Raw genomic sequence first — 13,964 nt, forward strand, 5'->3', positions numbered from 1 at the left:
TGTCGGGAACGCGATTTTGACCACGATTTTTACGCTGAGTTTTATGGCTTTTAGGGTTTAGGTGCGGGCTTTTTAGGAGTTAGGGGTCCGGAAAATTTTTTTCGAGTTGACGTTTACGGTTAAATAGTGGGAAATCGCTTCTACTATGATGCTATTTAAGAAGAAATTGTGAAATAGTGGCCTCGTGGACGCGATTTCGCTCAAATGGTCATGTGAGAAATAATTTTTTGACGCTTTCGAGGAAATAGTATAAAATCGCGATACCGGGATGCTATATGAGAAGAATTGTGAAATCGCTACGTGGACGCGATTTCGCTTCTGATTGGTCATGTAGGAAATAATTTTTTTGACGTTTCGAGCAAATAGTGTCAAATCGCTACCGTGGACGCGATTTCGCTTCTGATAACAAGTTTAATGAGGCTATAAATTAGGCGAGAATTTTCTTAGAATGCATAACTCGAGAGCGAAACATTTTAGGTTAGGGTTAGGAATTTAGAGTTTCAAAATGAGTGAACGATATTAGTCTTTGTTATTTACTACGATGGTGAGGTTTGCCACACCGAGAATGGTGTTGTTTTTTCGGAGAATACGGTCGATCGTCATTTAGCCAAAACATAGATTTGATGAACTCAGTAAAAGAATTAGGCGTAAAATCTTGAACCACGCCAATGAAAGTTCATCAATGACATATCGATTTTGTTCTTCTGTTGATCCGGTGACATATGACTCGTTCGACATAAAAGGTGCTCGTAGCTTGGAGGCAATGGTGCGACTCATCTTGCTAGCGAGCAACTTATATTGAGTTATATGTACAATTTACGTCACCAAATGATGTACTTTCGTCCGGTGTTCGAGATGTATACACGACCCCTGACCGACACTCGGTTAGCGTGTTACAAAATACGGAACAGCCCATGTTCGGTAGCGGTGTCGAATGCACATCCCCCCCAAGACACTCTGTCGGTGGATGGGACATGTACGTCGGTGGCTCGACGGTTGACACTGGAAATACGAGCTGGAGAACCGCATCAAGTTCTACTGGATGGCAATCTACATCTAATTGAGGGCGTTATCAAATGCCCAGAAGAAGGGATGACGTACTACCTACGACATCAACCGGTGAGGGGACGTCGTACGCTGCAGATGATTGTGGGTTAGAAGGTGAGTCCGATGTGGATCCACCTCGAGAGCCCGGTCCGGATGGTGCAGAGGTGGAATTATTTTCTGAACCGGAGCCTATTCCAATAGAAGGTGAATATGGTGATATGAGTGCAGATGATGAAGAAAATCCACGATTTAGAGCATATGCACCTCCAGCCCACATGCATAATGTCGATCTATCAGCAGATGATGCGTTAGAGTTTCCAGATCTACCACACCAGGTGCGCGATCGTACAAGTTCGGGAGTAGATGTTGGTGAACTTGAAGTTGGTAATCAGTTTACCAATAAGGATAGTTTTATTGGTGCTTTGAAACAGCATAGCATCAAAAACGGCGTTAATTACCACGTCGTTAAATCAAAATCTGATAAGTTTGAGGTGAAGTGTGCGGTGCAAGACGGCACATGTTCATGGAAAATCGTCGCCTCGTTAAGGAAGAGGACAGGGTTGTGGGAGATCAAAAAGTACAAAGGTCCACATACATGTGCTGCAGGTACAGTATTGAATGTGTATGAATAATTTTTTTATTTTCCAATGTTGCATTACTTAATGTACTCCCTCCCTATGCAGGTGTTTCAGAAGATCATCCGAAAATGGATTCAGCTATGTTGGCTAGCTTGATACTGCCCACGATAAAAGTAGATCCTTGGACTTCAGTGCCGGTGATAATTGCCAATATCCGTAGCCAAATGGGGTACACGCCCTCTTACCGCAAGGCTTGGATAGCTAAGCAAAAGGCATTGGAGAAGATGCATAGTGGGTGGGACGCCTCTTATAATGAAATATGGCAATGGTGTCAGGTGCTAGAGAGATACGTCCCAGGTGCCATCACAGACCTTCAAACGGAACATGCATACTACAACGGCCGATTGCTACGTGGATGCCAAGTGTTCAAACGCCTATTTTGAACCTTTAAGCAATGTCGAGACGCATTTTCGTACTGCAAGCCGTTGGTACAAATTGACGGTACCTTCATGTTCGGTAGGTACACTCATCGATTCTTGGTTGCGATGTACGGAGACGGCGGTGGGAGAATTCTTCCAATTGCATATGCAATAACACCGGGGGAGTCGTCTGATGACTGGGATTTCTTTCTCTGTAGGTTAAGGAGGCATGTGTGCCCCCAACCTGATATCTGTGTTATTTCAGATCAGGGCGCCGGTATACTAGCTGCATTTGATCGAGAGGGAAGCTTGTGGCAGCGTACACACCATAGGTATTGCCTGAGACACATTGCTTCGAACTACTACAGGCAATATCCATCTAAGACGGAATGTCGACAAGTGACCAACATGGGTATTTACTGTATAACTGTATTATTTCATTTGTCAAATTGAATTAGTTTTATTCGTAGAAGGGGTATAAAATATTCGCTATGTTCTTATATTGGTAGGGTATGAAATGAATAAAGATCGTTTCCACGAGATGTTGGCAATCTTGTAATCCCAAAACAGAGAAGGGGCGGACTACCTTTGCAACATACGTTTCGAACAGTGGGCACAAGCATACGACGGAGGCCTACGATATGGCCATATGACGTCGAACCTGGCAGAATGCATAAATTCTATTCTTAAAGGAACGCGCCATCTACCGATAACAGCGGTTGTGCGAGAGACATATTTCCGTTTGGCGGCGCTATTTCCAAAGCGAGCAGCTTCTTATGCAGGCCAGATACAGGGTGGGTATGTATGGTGTAGTAAAGTAGTTCAAGAAATTAACAAGGCGAAGGCGAGGGCAAATATCATGCACGCTGTGTGTCACGATCGAGACAATTTATGGTTTCGCGTGACGGAGTTCGACAGACCGCACCAAGGCGTTGTTGGCGGCCAATATCGTGTACACTTACGAAACAGGACCTGTGACTGTGGGAAGTTCGATGCACTTCGTTATCCATGCGCTCATGTTATTGCAGCCTGTCAGAATCTCCGTCTGGATCCGCTGAGTTATGTGGACGAAGTGTACAAATTAGAAAACATATACAACGTATGGAGACACGTTTTCCCACCGGTCCCAGATGAACGTAAGTGGCCGCCCGTATCTCTTGCTCCTTTTAAGTCATTACGGATAGAGAATTGCGTCAAGTCAAGGGTCGACCTTTCTCCACTAGAATACGGAACAATATGGATATCCGAGAAACAGCTAGTCAACAGAAATTGTGCGGATGGTGTATGAACCCAGGCCATACAAGTCGATCATGCCCTAATCGCAATAGTTGAATGTAATTATAGAAGAAATTACCTTTTATTCAATTATGTATTGATAATTGTATTAAATTTTGGTTAAATTATCAAATTACTACAATTTCTTAAATGTTAGTACCAACAAAACATTTTACTTAAATCCAACATTATGTAAAACTTCTAATTCATTACATCAAATGATTAATTTTAATACGGTAATCAATGTCTATGACCGGGGGATTCAGTTCCACATGGCGGCCGTCGACGGTTACGCGCTGAATTCCTCATTTCTCTAGCTTCCAGTGGCGGTTGTTGTTCCTCCGGTGGGGATTCTGGTTCTTCCGGTTCGGCATCTGGTTGTCGGACTTGGGACGATGATCCACCTTCAAAGAATAGTGTATGTGGAGGTGTTTGCATCATGAACGGCGACGGAGTTTGAAAGCCATGCGTTGCTGGCGATTGGTAAAAAGGAGAGCTCCCCGACGGCCCCCCTTGCGACCCCTCCTGCATCAATGGCCTAGTTATCGGTGGTCCGCTCGGCATTATAGGAAATGGAGCTGATCCGGGCATTTGGCTCCAACCTGCCATAGGATTCGGAAAAGGATACATGTACAGGTTAGGGTACATATAAGGGCTAGGAAACATACCTGGCATCATAGGGAAAGGTGAATGCGTGGGTATCATCTGTTGAATTGCTGCGCCAGGTGACTGCGTTGGTGCTCTCGTTGGGGACGGTGATTGCATGGTCGCTGATGATGAACCGGGTGAATGTCTGGGCCTCGTTGAGGGGCTGCCATCGTAGTTTTGTCCCCTTGGATTTTGAGGCCCGCGCCTTTCCCTTCCGACACGTATTTGCCGCCGCCTCTCCTCCGGCGTAAGTAAATACGGCTTCCCATGGTCCCTAAACCATGGCATGTATTCTGGAATGCACGCTAACTCGGGAACGATGATTGGTTCCAGAGTAGGTAGATATTTATTCCGATTTTCCCACATTTCTGTGTACACTGACCAGTACAATGGCCAATCCGTACCTAATAGCCGAAGGTCGATTTTGTGGTGCTCGTCAAACTCCTCAGGGTCCGCAGGGATCGGTTGTCTACATCCAAACTGTCGTAGGACTCTGTCTGTCTGGTGGGGCTCCACGGTTGCATAGTTGATCAACACCACTTTCACGTGCCAGCGTTGGATTTTGTAAAACTCTTCCGGATTACTGCCCGGATTGCCGGATCCTCGTATGGTGTCCATTGAAACTACATGAACATGATAGAAATATTACATATATACATAATACTAAATACTAAATATCAATCCACTAGCGAATGTATGGAAATATCTATTTGCAATAATACTTACTTCTGCTTCCAAGCGTTGCTCCAATAGAAGCCGTATATCTTCAAGTTCAGTCGGTATTCCACGATAACTTGCCGGATGGTTCCACCTAATTAAATAAATTTTTAGCATTCTTTTATTATTACAAAATCTACATATCAATTTCAAAATGTAATATAAAATTTACCTCGTTACGAGTGGGAATGTATATGGGTGGTTCACTCGAGGACGTAGAAATGAAAGCGAAACCGTGCCCATGATTGCAGTAGTGATAGGCAACCTCCGATTTTTGCTCTCCTCGGTTTGGTCGCCCCGCACATCTCCCGATATAATGTTGCCAAGACGGCAGACCCCCAACTAAATTCACCGCTTGCTCTAAAATCAACGAGTTTTAGCACCACCTTAGATGTACACACTCATGATGATGTCGGCCATGAGATAGCCTCCAATTATTTGAAGAATGTATGATCGAGCATATCGGATTCTTTCAATCTCGGTTGAATTTTCATTTAGACCGGGGAAGGTGGCACGTAACAAGCCCATCTCCACCTTACCTCCATCCATTTTATCCGGAACGGCACCCAAAGCTCGAGCACACCGCCTCCCAATTGCTAGATTGGGCGGACTCGATCACCGGGTGCCCATCCACCAAGAATCCCAAATGCAGATGGACATCTTCTAGAGTGATAGTGCACTCTCCACATGGAAGATGAAATGTAATGCGTCTCAGTCTCCACCTCTCGATCAACGACCGATCGGTTTGGCTCCAACTTGCATCCCCGGCCTACCGTCGCCACGTGCCAAAATCCCGCTTCCCGCAGGTAGTTCTCTACTAACGGTGATGGAGCATGCATATTCCGAATATTGCATTCCAATACCCGATCTTCAGCCTTTTATAACAAAAATATATTAATAAATATCTAAAAATACATAAATAAAATATCTTAAAAAATTTAAAATTTAAATTTAATACTTACCATGTTCATTTGCTCCACCGATATGTGATTCCTATCAAGACGAATCAATGATCCGCCATTGTTGAAAATATTAAAATTTTAAAATTATTTAAAAAATAAAAATTTTAAAATTTTCTTAAAAAATGAAATTTAATGGAAAAAGAAATTTAATATGGATTTGGAGATTTTTGAAGGAAATTGAGAGGATTTTGGAAGGAATTTGAGAGTTTGAGAGAATTTTGGAAGGAAATTGATAGAAATTTTGAAGGAATTGAGAGAAATTTTGAAAGGAATTGAGAGAATTTTGAAAGAAATTGATATTGAATTTGTTTGTGAAAATAAAAGGGTGGGGTGTTTATATAGTAAAAAAATTTGACCGTTGGGGGGCAACGGTCAATTTTTTACCATTGAACACTTGTTCACGCAGCGTTCACGCGTTTCGTCACGTCGGTAGCGACTGCCGGCGTGGAAGGAAATCGCGCCTCAAGGGAGCGATTTCCTTCCACGCCGCCAGTCGCTACCGACGTGACGCCACTTTTTGCCCCGTCCCCTGACATCGCTCCGACGTGACGCGATTTTAGGGGAAATGGCCCAGTCCGGTAAATAATTAAAAAACCGGCCTATTTCGATAATTTTATAAAAAAAATTGGCTTTTTTTGGTAAATCCCTCGGTAATATTATCAAAAGATAATAACATTATTATTAAATGGTGCTTCGAATTTATGCTCGTTGATGTGGACTGTATGGGTTTTTTTTTTTTTTTGTAATTGGGTGTAGATTTTATAGTTCTATTTTGGATGTTTTAAAAGGCTTGAGTGGTATTGCCTATAATTCATCATGTCATTGTACTCTATTTTCTATCAAGGATTTTTCCTTTAAGAAAAAAGCATTACAATCAAATGGTATTATTACATGTGTTATTATTCATAGCTTTATAATTTTTATTTTTTATTTTACTATGAAATCAATATGATTTTGTCTAAATAATATATAGTTTTTTGTAACCAACAAATGTTGAGTGTCTTGATAAGACACATTGCACTCAGAAGGCCCGCTATGGAAATAAAACAAATCAATAGATTTAAGAATGAGATAAGTTTAAAGAAATGAGAAATTGGTATTTTATGAAATAAAGATATATGTACTTTAGTGTTGAATGGTATGATATGAAAAATTTAATGCAAATGTCAAATGAATTGGTATACAAAATTGTTATTTGCATTTATCATATGTTAATGGAAACTCTTGGCATAAATGGAATATGAATTGATTAAATGTTGAACTTGAATTGATTTTGTTCATTTAATTAATGTTATTGTTATATTAACTTGAATCATGAAAGTACCATTGATTTTTATTGCTTAACATGCAGTTTGTTTATTCCGTGGGTAGAAATAAGTGGAATTCGAAGTCTCGAGAAGTAATTTAGCATCCAATCTTCAATCCTCGACTTATCAATGTTTGTATAGCTCCTTTACCTTTTGATATATGACATGTACTTAGGATTGGAATTAGTTTTGTATTAAAATGGTAATTTTGTATTCCGAATTGGAAATCTAATTGAGTCTAATATTCCTAACTTGTTTAATACATATTTGAGATTAGCATAAGTAGTTAAATGGTTTAAATGGTTAGCATGTAGAAATTGTCATATGATTTGAGGTTGAGATGATGATTTTGTGTAATGTTTATATATACATATGATGCTAAAGGTTAGAAGTATATACGAATGATATATTTGCTGAAATGGTTGAATTGAGGCATTTGATGAATTATTTTAAGTGTTAGTTATCATATGGATCTTTTGAAAATAGTAAGTGACATCGCGACATCAAGTTCTTGATATCGCGATGTGACTCACGAGAACAAGTTAGTGAGTCACATCGCGACTTAAAACTCTCGAAATTGTGACGCCAATTCGATAGTTTGAAAATTTTATAATTTGATATTTATTTGACCTCAAGTTATCCAAAGAGTTTCTGCAAGTTCATATAAGGCTCGTAAATGATTGAATAGCATATAGTAATGATGTTTTGAACTTAATAATATGTTAACTATTAAATTTAATTGTAATTGATTATAGTTGTTTCAACAATAATTACGGCATCCCATAATTCAGAACTGGTGATCAAGTCGAGTATCGATTATAGAGAAGGTTTAGTATTTTGGTTGTAATTTTTCAAGAGACTATAAACAAAGACATTTTGAAGGAACTCCACAAATGTGATGCTGGGAAATTTACTTTTGGAGATGGTTGTACAAGGCAATTTTCTTATTATTACTCTACAATGGCAATCTTCTTCCCCAAATCGTTTTGCTAACAGGGCTGTTGTTTTGGGCATGGAAGAAACGTAAGTTTTGTCTACTATTCCGCTAAAGGCAACGTTGTTCAAGACTTTCTACCGCTTACTGTGAGTAATATTATTCAATTTTATCTTCTCTTTTATTTCCTAATCTGGGGATAATTTGAATATCTTTCATGTTTTAGTTTTCATTTTGGGTTAAATGTAATCTAAGGATAATTCTACAAAAGAATCATCAAATCTCATTAGCCACCGCTTCTTTTTTTAAGAGTTCAATTTTATTAGCTCAATAAGATTTTGTTTGATTGGTTAAAACCCTAATCTTGAGATCAAGAAGCAACGAATACGATTGTCCTCTGGCGAGCTTGAAAGTGCGAGAAAGAATCCCGATGCCTACTCTAACGCCATAACAGAGGAGAAAGCTTTGGCAGAAATTACCAATGGCGTTGGCCAGGCAGGATCATCAGCATGGTCGTACGGGGTGTCGTCGCCACTCGCCGCCATCCTATGATGCCTCTGTAGCTCCTGTATTGCTTCCCTGAATCAGTCCTCAGCCTCAGGCAGTCGTCGCTCCGCCTCCGCGCTGTCTGCCAACAACCATGCCGAGGAAATCGGGTTTTTAGAGAGAGTCGGCATTTTAAAGTCGATAATAATTTATAAGTTAGTTCTTTTTAATTAACTTTATTGCTGTAATAAGAACATTTTTTATTTCTCTCCCTGTTTTTCTTAATTTTCCTGTAAAATTTCAAAAAGTTAATGCTGCATGGTGATTTTTTTTGACAGGAACCGACTTAAAAAAAATTGAAGTACCAAAAATGAGTAATGTTTGAATTAAGCCTAACAAGAAAATGGATATGTAGTAGTATTTTTTACTCTGAGACCGCACATCCAATTTCTATCATCTTTTCATATCTTCAAGCATTATTGCACAAAAGCTCATCGGTAGGAGATTGGGAGCCATTAATATAATAATCCTCCATTGTATGGCTATTAGATTCTATCATGTCAAGCAATTCGCAATCGTCCAACCCAAGTGATCTTACCACTACCCTTTGCTTCTTTTAACCACTGTTTGCAATTTGTTAACTGGGGATTCCATTCATTTGTGTAAACATTGGATTTTGGGTTTGGGGAAACAGTATTCATGATAATCACACGGCCACAAAAGACATTTGCATAAAGCTGCCGTATGTGTATATATATATATATCCATGTTATCGTCATCCACTTACTAAATTCCTGAGTGTACACGGACTAAAGAATATATTCTTTATCTTATAATTATATATAAATCAGCAAATTTTATTATAACAGTACTGGAAGGAGAAACATATGGAAGATCATCAAAATATCAAGTGAAAAATGAAACAAGATTAAAGATACGCCTCCTTTAAAGTTTTATATTGTTGTTCTGATTCTGTAGTGGTGGAATCCGATTCTATAGTGCCTGCTTCTCGGTACACCAATACTCGATATCAAACTTGGCGCCCCTGGGAGATTCTTAAACCACTTAACCACTTGTGGTTGAATATGAAGACGGTGGTTTTTGTCAACGTTTGGCGCCACACCTCCTAAGGGGGCATTTATCGATCAGCTGCTCACTGTGTGTTGCTACTTGCTGGTTTTGTTCTACTCCTCAAGGCGTGTACTGCTTTGATGTTTCTATTTGCTAATTGAATTCATATTTTGTTAGAAGAAAAGACAAAAATAAATACTATCATTAGGCATCCGCAACGAAGGTTTTGGCTTTCGATGGTCAAAGAAAGAGAAAGGTGCTTTTTTGTTCTTTTGGGTTCCTTTAATAATGGGTGGAGAGGATTTGATATGTTTCCCTCCTAATCTTCTTCCTCTCAAGCTTTTTTACTATAAGTTAGCAAATCTTTAATAAAAAGACATTTTGTTATTACAAAAAGAAACTGTTCGTTAATATGCTAATTTTCAAATAAAATAATAAAATGAAAGAATTCTTAGTATAAAACAAGAGGTTCCAAGGATGATGAGTCAAAAAGTAACTTATGTGAGGTGTGAAGACCATTCTCTCCTCCAAGTTGAACTGAAACCATCAAATGCTCTTCCCTTCCCCTCTCTTTAAATACCCCCACCACTCTCACCATGCTTTTCTACTCACACTCGAGATCAAATACCAACATAATTACCCAAGTTGAGAATAGGAGAGAGAAAGAACAATGGTGGGTTCCCCCCCCCCCCCGCCCTTTTAATTTTTTATTTTGCTGCTCTTTTTATGTTGTCATCTCACTCATTATTCGTCCTCTCGTTGCTTCATTCAAAGTACAAACAACAGACAACAAACTCGCCTTTTATTGTACAGGAAGGAGGATACCATTACTATTACTAACTCGTTGCTTCATTATTCGTCCTCTCGTTGCTTTCCTAGATACTATTACTAACTCGCCTTTTATTGTACAGGAAGGAGGATACCAGGATAATAGATGGGAAGGGTATGTGGATTGGAGGGGCAAACCTGCTTTAAGGGGCCAACATGGTGGCATGGTGGCTGCCTCCTTTGTCTTGGGTTAGTTACCTGATCTATTCCTTTTTGTTGCTTTTGACACAAATAAAGGGTGAGCTTCCGCTGGAGGCTTATTTTATAGGTTGGTTCCATCCCTTAGTTTAATGATAAATTTTGGGTGTACGTAGTTGTGGAAGTGCTGGAGAACCTGGCCTACTTGGCAAATAGTAGCAACCTGGTGCTGTATCTGTCAAAGCACATGCACTTATCTCCATCAAAATCGGCAAACGATGTCACCAATTTCATGGGGACAGCCTTCCTTCTGGCTCTGCTTGGGGGCTTCTTATCCGACACTTTCTTCACTACTTATCACATCTACCTCATAAGCGCACTCATCCAATTCCTGGTACTCCATTTTCACGCACTCTTATCTTTAGAACTCTCTATGTTTTGCTTCATTATTGCACTTCATCCGCATTGTGGTTCTCATAAATAAAAGACACGGGCAAAAATCTGATAGTGTTCCCTCTCTGCGACTTCGGTATAAACAAAAAACCCAGTCTGCCTAGGTACAACAACTAACGAGGCCTTACTAAAAAATGCCAGTACATTTGTCCACTTTCTTTCGGATCCCAAAAGTAAGCTAATTCTGAGATAATAAAATAGGGTCTGTTTCAATTCAACCTTCCATCACATATTCGAACTTCCAACAACAATCGGTTATGTTAGCTATGCTTTCAAATGCCTCGTATTCCATTAAAGAAATTCCTTTTTTTCTTATCCATAAATTGGGAAGTGGGGCGGGTGGGTCCTGGAGTAGGCCAATGTTAGGGTGTTAGTCATGGGACTTATCCTTTCAAAACCGACGCCTTGGGATTTTAGTTTAACGATAAGAGAGCTTTAGCTCTACACGTACCGCATGAGTGTCAAACAGTCGCTGGAGCTCCTACCCTATGTCGTACGTCTAATACACGGTAATTTTCAACTCTTCATCCACCAATCACTGTACAGTATGTGGCTGGAGAAAGAGACGAATCCGAAGAAAATCCTGGGAAAACCAAATCCATTTAATAATGGGTGCGTAGCTTTCTTCGAATGAAAAAGGGAAATGATGCAAAGGTTGCTCATTTCATTTTGGGCAGGTTCATGAACCACGTGGGCGGCCATTGATAGAGCCCAAGCGAAACTTGAAAGTCTATTTAACTGAGAATCATGCTCACCCTGCACCATTCAATATAACAAAGCCATGTCGTCAACAACCCGGTTGCTTTACAGTGACATATCATTGAAATCTTTGCAGTGCAATCCTTGTGTGGCTAACGCCAGATAAAGGAAAAACCATATTGAACGGCCCAACAAGTTGGACCTTAATGCTATCGGCTTTTCGGTTTAGTATGTGGAAACCAATCATATAGGGAACTGACGAATCAGTTTGATCCATGCGTACTCATCTCCTCTTCCCTATCTATTATACAACCTTGGATGCTGTGTTTGTATGGATTTCGGACTTGAAAGTCTTTCTTATGTTTGAAAACTGCATGAAACCGAGTTTACCTAGCTGTATAAGGAATTGAATGCAAGCTTCATTTCTTCCCATGAATGCCTTAAAGAGGTACAAAGGAAAGAAAAAGGAATGCTTGAACATTATTATGAATCAAAGTTATTCAAATTAATTGCTGGGGGACTTTTAAAGTCTACACACCTGCTAATTGAGCATGCATGGCTAACCAATTGTGGTCGTTGAAACAGGGGTCGGTCATTCTTGCAATGCAAGCTCGGACTGCTTCCCTAAAGCCACGAGAATGTAGTCCATCAACCACCCCCATTCCATGCCATGAAGTTGGAGGTGGGAAAGCATTAATGCTGTTCACTGGCCTATATCTTGTGGCGCTTGGTGTTGGAGGGATAAAGGGGTCCTTACCAACACATGGCGCTGAGCAGTTTGATGCCAACACCCCACAGGGAAGGAAGCAAAGATCCACCTTCTTCAACTACTTTGTATTCTGTCTCTCATTCGGTGCACTCATAGCCGTCACATTTGTCGTGTGGGTTGAAGATAATATGGGATGGAAGTGGGGTTTTTCCATTTCTACAATTGCAGTATTTTTGTCAATCGCAATCTTCCTTGCTGGTTCGGCTGTTTACAGGAACAAAATACCCTTTGGCAGCCCTCTTACAACCATTGGCAAGGTAAAAGCTACTTCAATTATCAGACCCCATCTTGATGCCATTCCTGTAATGAAGAAATAAGTTTTTTTTTTTTTTTGCTTTACTTGAACAGGTTCTGGTTGCTGCTATGCTGAACAGTTGCATGAGCAAAAATCCAAAAAATGCCATTGCGAACCTGACAACGAGCCCTTCTTATCGAACTGAAACCAGCAAGGAAGGAGACCACCAAATCCCAACTGAAAGCCTCAAAGTCCTAAACAGAGCAGCGGTGAACAAGCCAGCTTACCCAGCACTTGAATGTTCAGTGCAGCAAGTAGAGGAAGTCAAGATCGTGCTTAAAATCTTTCCCATATTTGCTTGCACCATTGTTCTCAATTGCTGCCTAGCTCAGCTCTCCACTTTTTCAGTTGAGCAGGCAGCAACCATGAACACTAAGCTTGGTTCATTGAAAATTCCTCCAGCTTCCCTACCAGTCTTTCCCGTGGTCTTCATCATGATCTTAGCCCCGCTTTACGATCACTTCATTATCCCATTTGCTCGGAGAGTAACTAAAACTGAGATGGGCATCACTCATTTGCAACGAATTGGGATTGGTTTATTTCTTTCCATGGTAGCCATGGCAGTGGCAGCTCTTGTCGAAATTAAACGAAAACGAGTAGCAACTTACTCTGGCCTACTTGACTCAACCAATCCATTACCCATTACATTTTTGTGGATTGCGTTACAGTACTTGTTCCTGGGGTCAGCAGATCTTTTCACCTTGGCAGGGTTACTAGAATTTTTCTTCACCGAGGCGCCCTCAAGCATGAGATCCTTGGCTACATCTCTTTCTTGGACTTCCTTGGCAATGGGGTATTATTTAAGCTCGGTAATTGTATCAATAGTGAACAATGTGAGTGAGAACTCAGGGCACAAGCCGTGGCTGTCAGGGCATACAATAAATGGATATCATCTGGAGAGATTCTACTGGCTTATGTGTGTGCTTAGCGCTTTGAATTTCATGCATTACCTTCTCTGGGCCATGCGCTATAAATACAGATCAGCAGGCAGTAGCAAGTAAAACAAGCATGGCCAACTTCTGATTTCTTACTATGAAGGTGCAAGTCCTTAGTCAAGTAAATGGATCGATCAAGTTAAAATGCCAGCTTGGGCCATGCAGAGATAGAACTCAGACTAATGCAAACTTCAGCCCCATACTATCCATTTTGAAAGGACATAAAAAGCTATGAGGAGACCCCTTTTTTTTTTTTTTATCTCTTTTATTATTCTCTACTCTTTTTATCTCTTTGACTGACATAAATATTCTCTCTTTATTTCTTTAGTTTTTCCTTTCTAGTTACTTGTATAAACACCATGATATTTTATCAATAAAGTCAAAATTTTCAGTCTTCACAAAA

The 13,964-nt window shown here is 40.3% G+C and overlaps 2 protein-coding genes and 1 long non-coding RNA gene across 3 annotated transcripts; all 3 read left to right on the top strand.

The window, feature by feature from the left end:
• Positions 1–792: 792 nt before the first annotated feature.
• On the top strand, positions 793–2,143 carry LOC128039617 (uncharacterized). The gene is made up of 2 exons (XM_052627790.1): positions 793–1,653; positions 1,731–2,143. The coding sequence occupies exons 1-2, from the start codon at positions 1,077–1,079 to the stop codon at positions 2,066–2,068; spliced, it is 915 nt and encodes a 304-aa protein (XP_052483750.1). The 5' UTR covers positions 793–1,076; the 3' UTR covers positions 2,069–2,143.
• Positions 2,144–7,781: 5,638 nt separating this feature from the next.
• On the top strand, positions 7,782–8,708 carry LOC105794163 (uncharacterized). The gene is made up of 2 exons (XR_001133790.2): positions 7,782–8,036; positions 8,263–8,708. It is a non-coding gene; the product is annotated as an uncharacterized LOC105794163 (long non-coding RNA).
• Positions 8,709–9,984: 1,276 nt separating this feature from the next.
• On the top strand, positions 9,985–13,964 carry LOC105794164 (protein NRT1/ PTR FAMILY 4.6). Its single transcript, XM_012623190.2, has 5 exons — positions 9,985–10,117; positions 10,356–10,461; positions 10,587–10,804; positions 12,148–12,588; positions 12,680–13,964. Exons 1-5 carry the CDS (start codon positions 10,115–10,117, stop codon positions 13,625–13,627), a joined length of 1,716 nt encoding a protein of 571 aa, XP_012478644.1. The 5' UTR covers positions 9,985–10,114; the 3' UTR covers positions 13,628–13,964.

Source organism: Gossypium raimondii, chromosome 3 (genome assembly GCF_025698545.1).
Source record: "Gossypium raimondii isolate GPD5lz chromosome 3, ASM2569854v1, whole genome shotgun sequence".
Classification (NCBI taxonomy): domain Eukaryota; kingdom Viridiplantae; phylum Streptophyta; class Magnoliopsida; order Malvales; family Malvaceae; genus Gossypium; species Gossypium raimondii.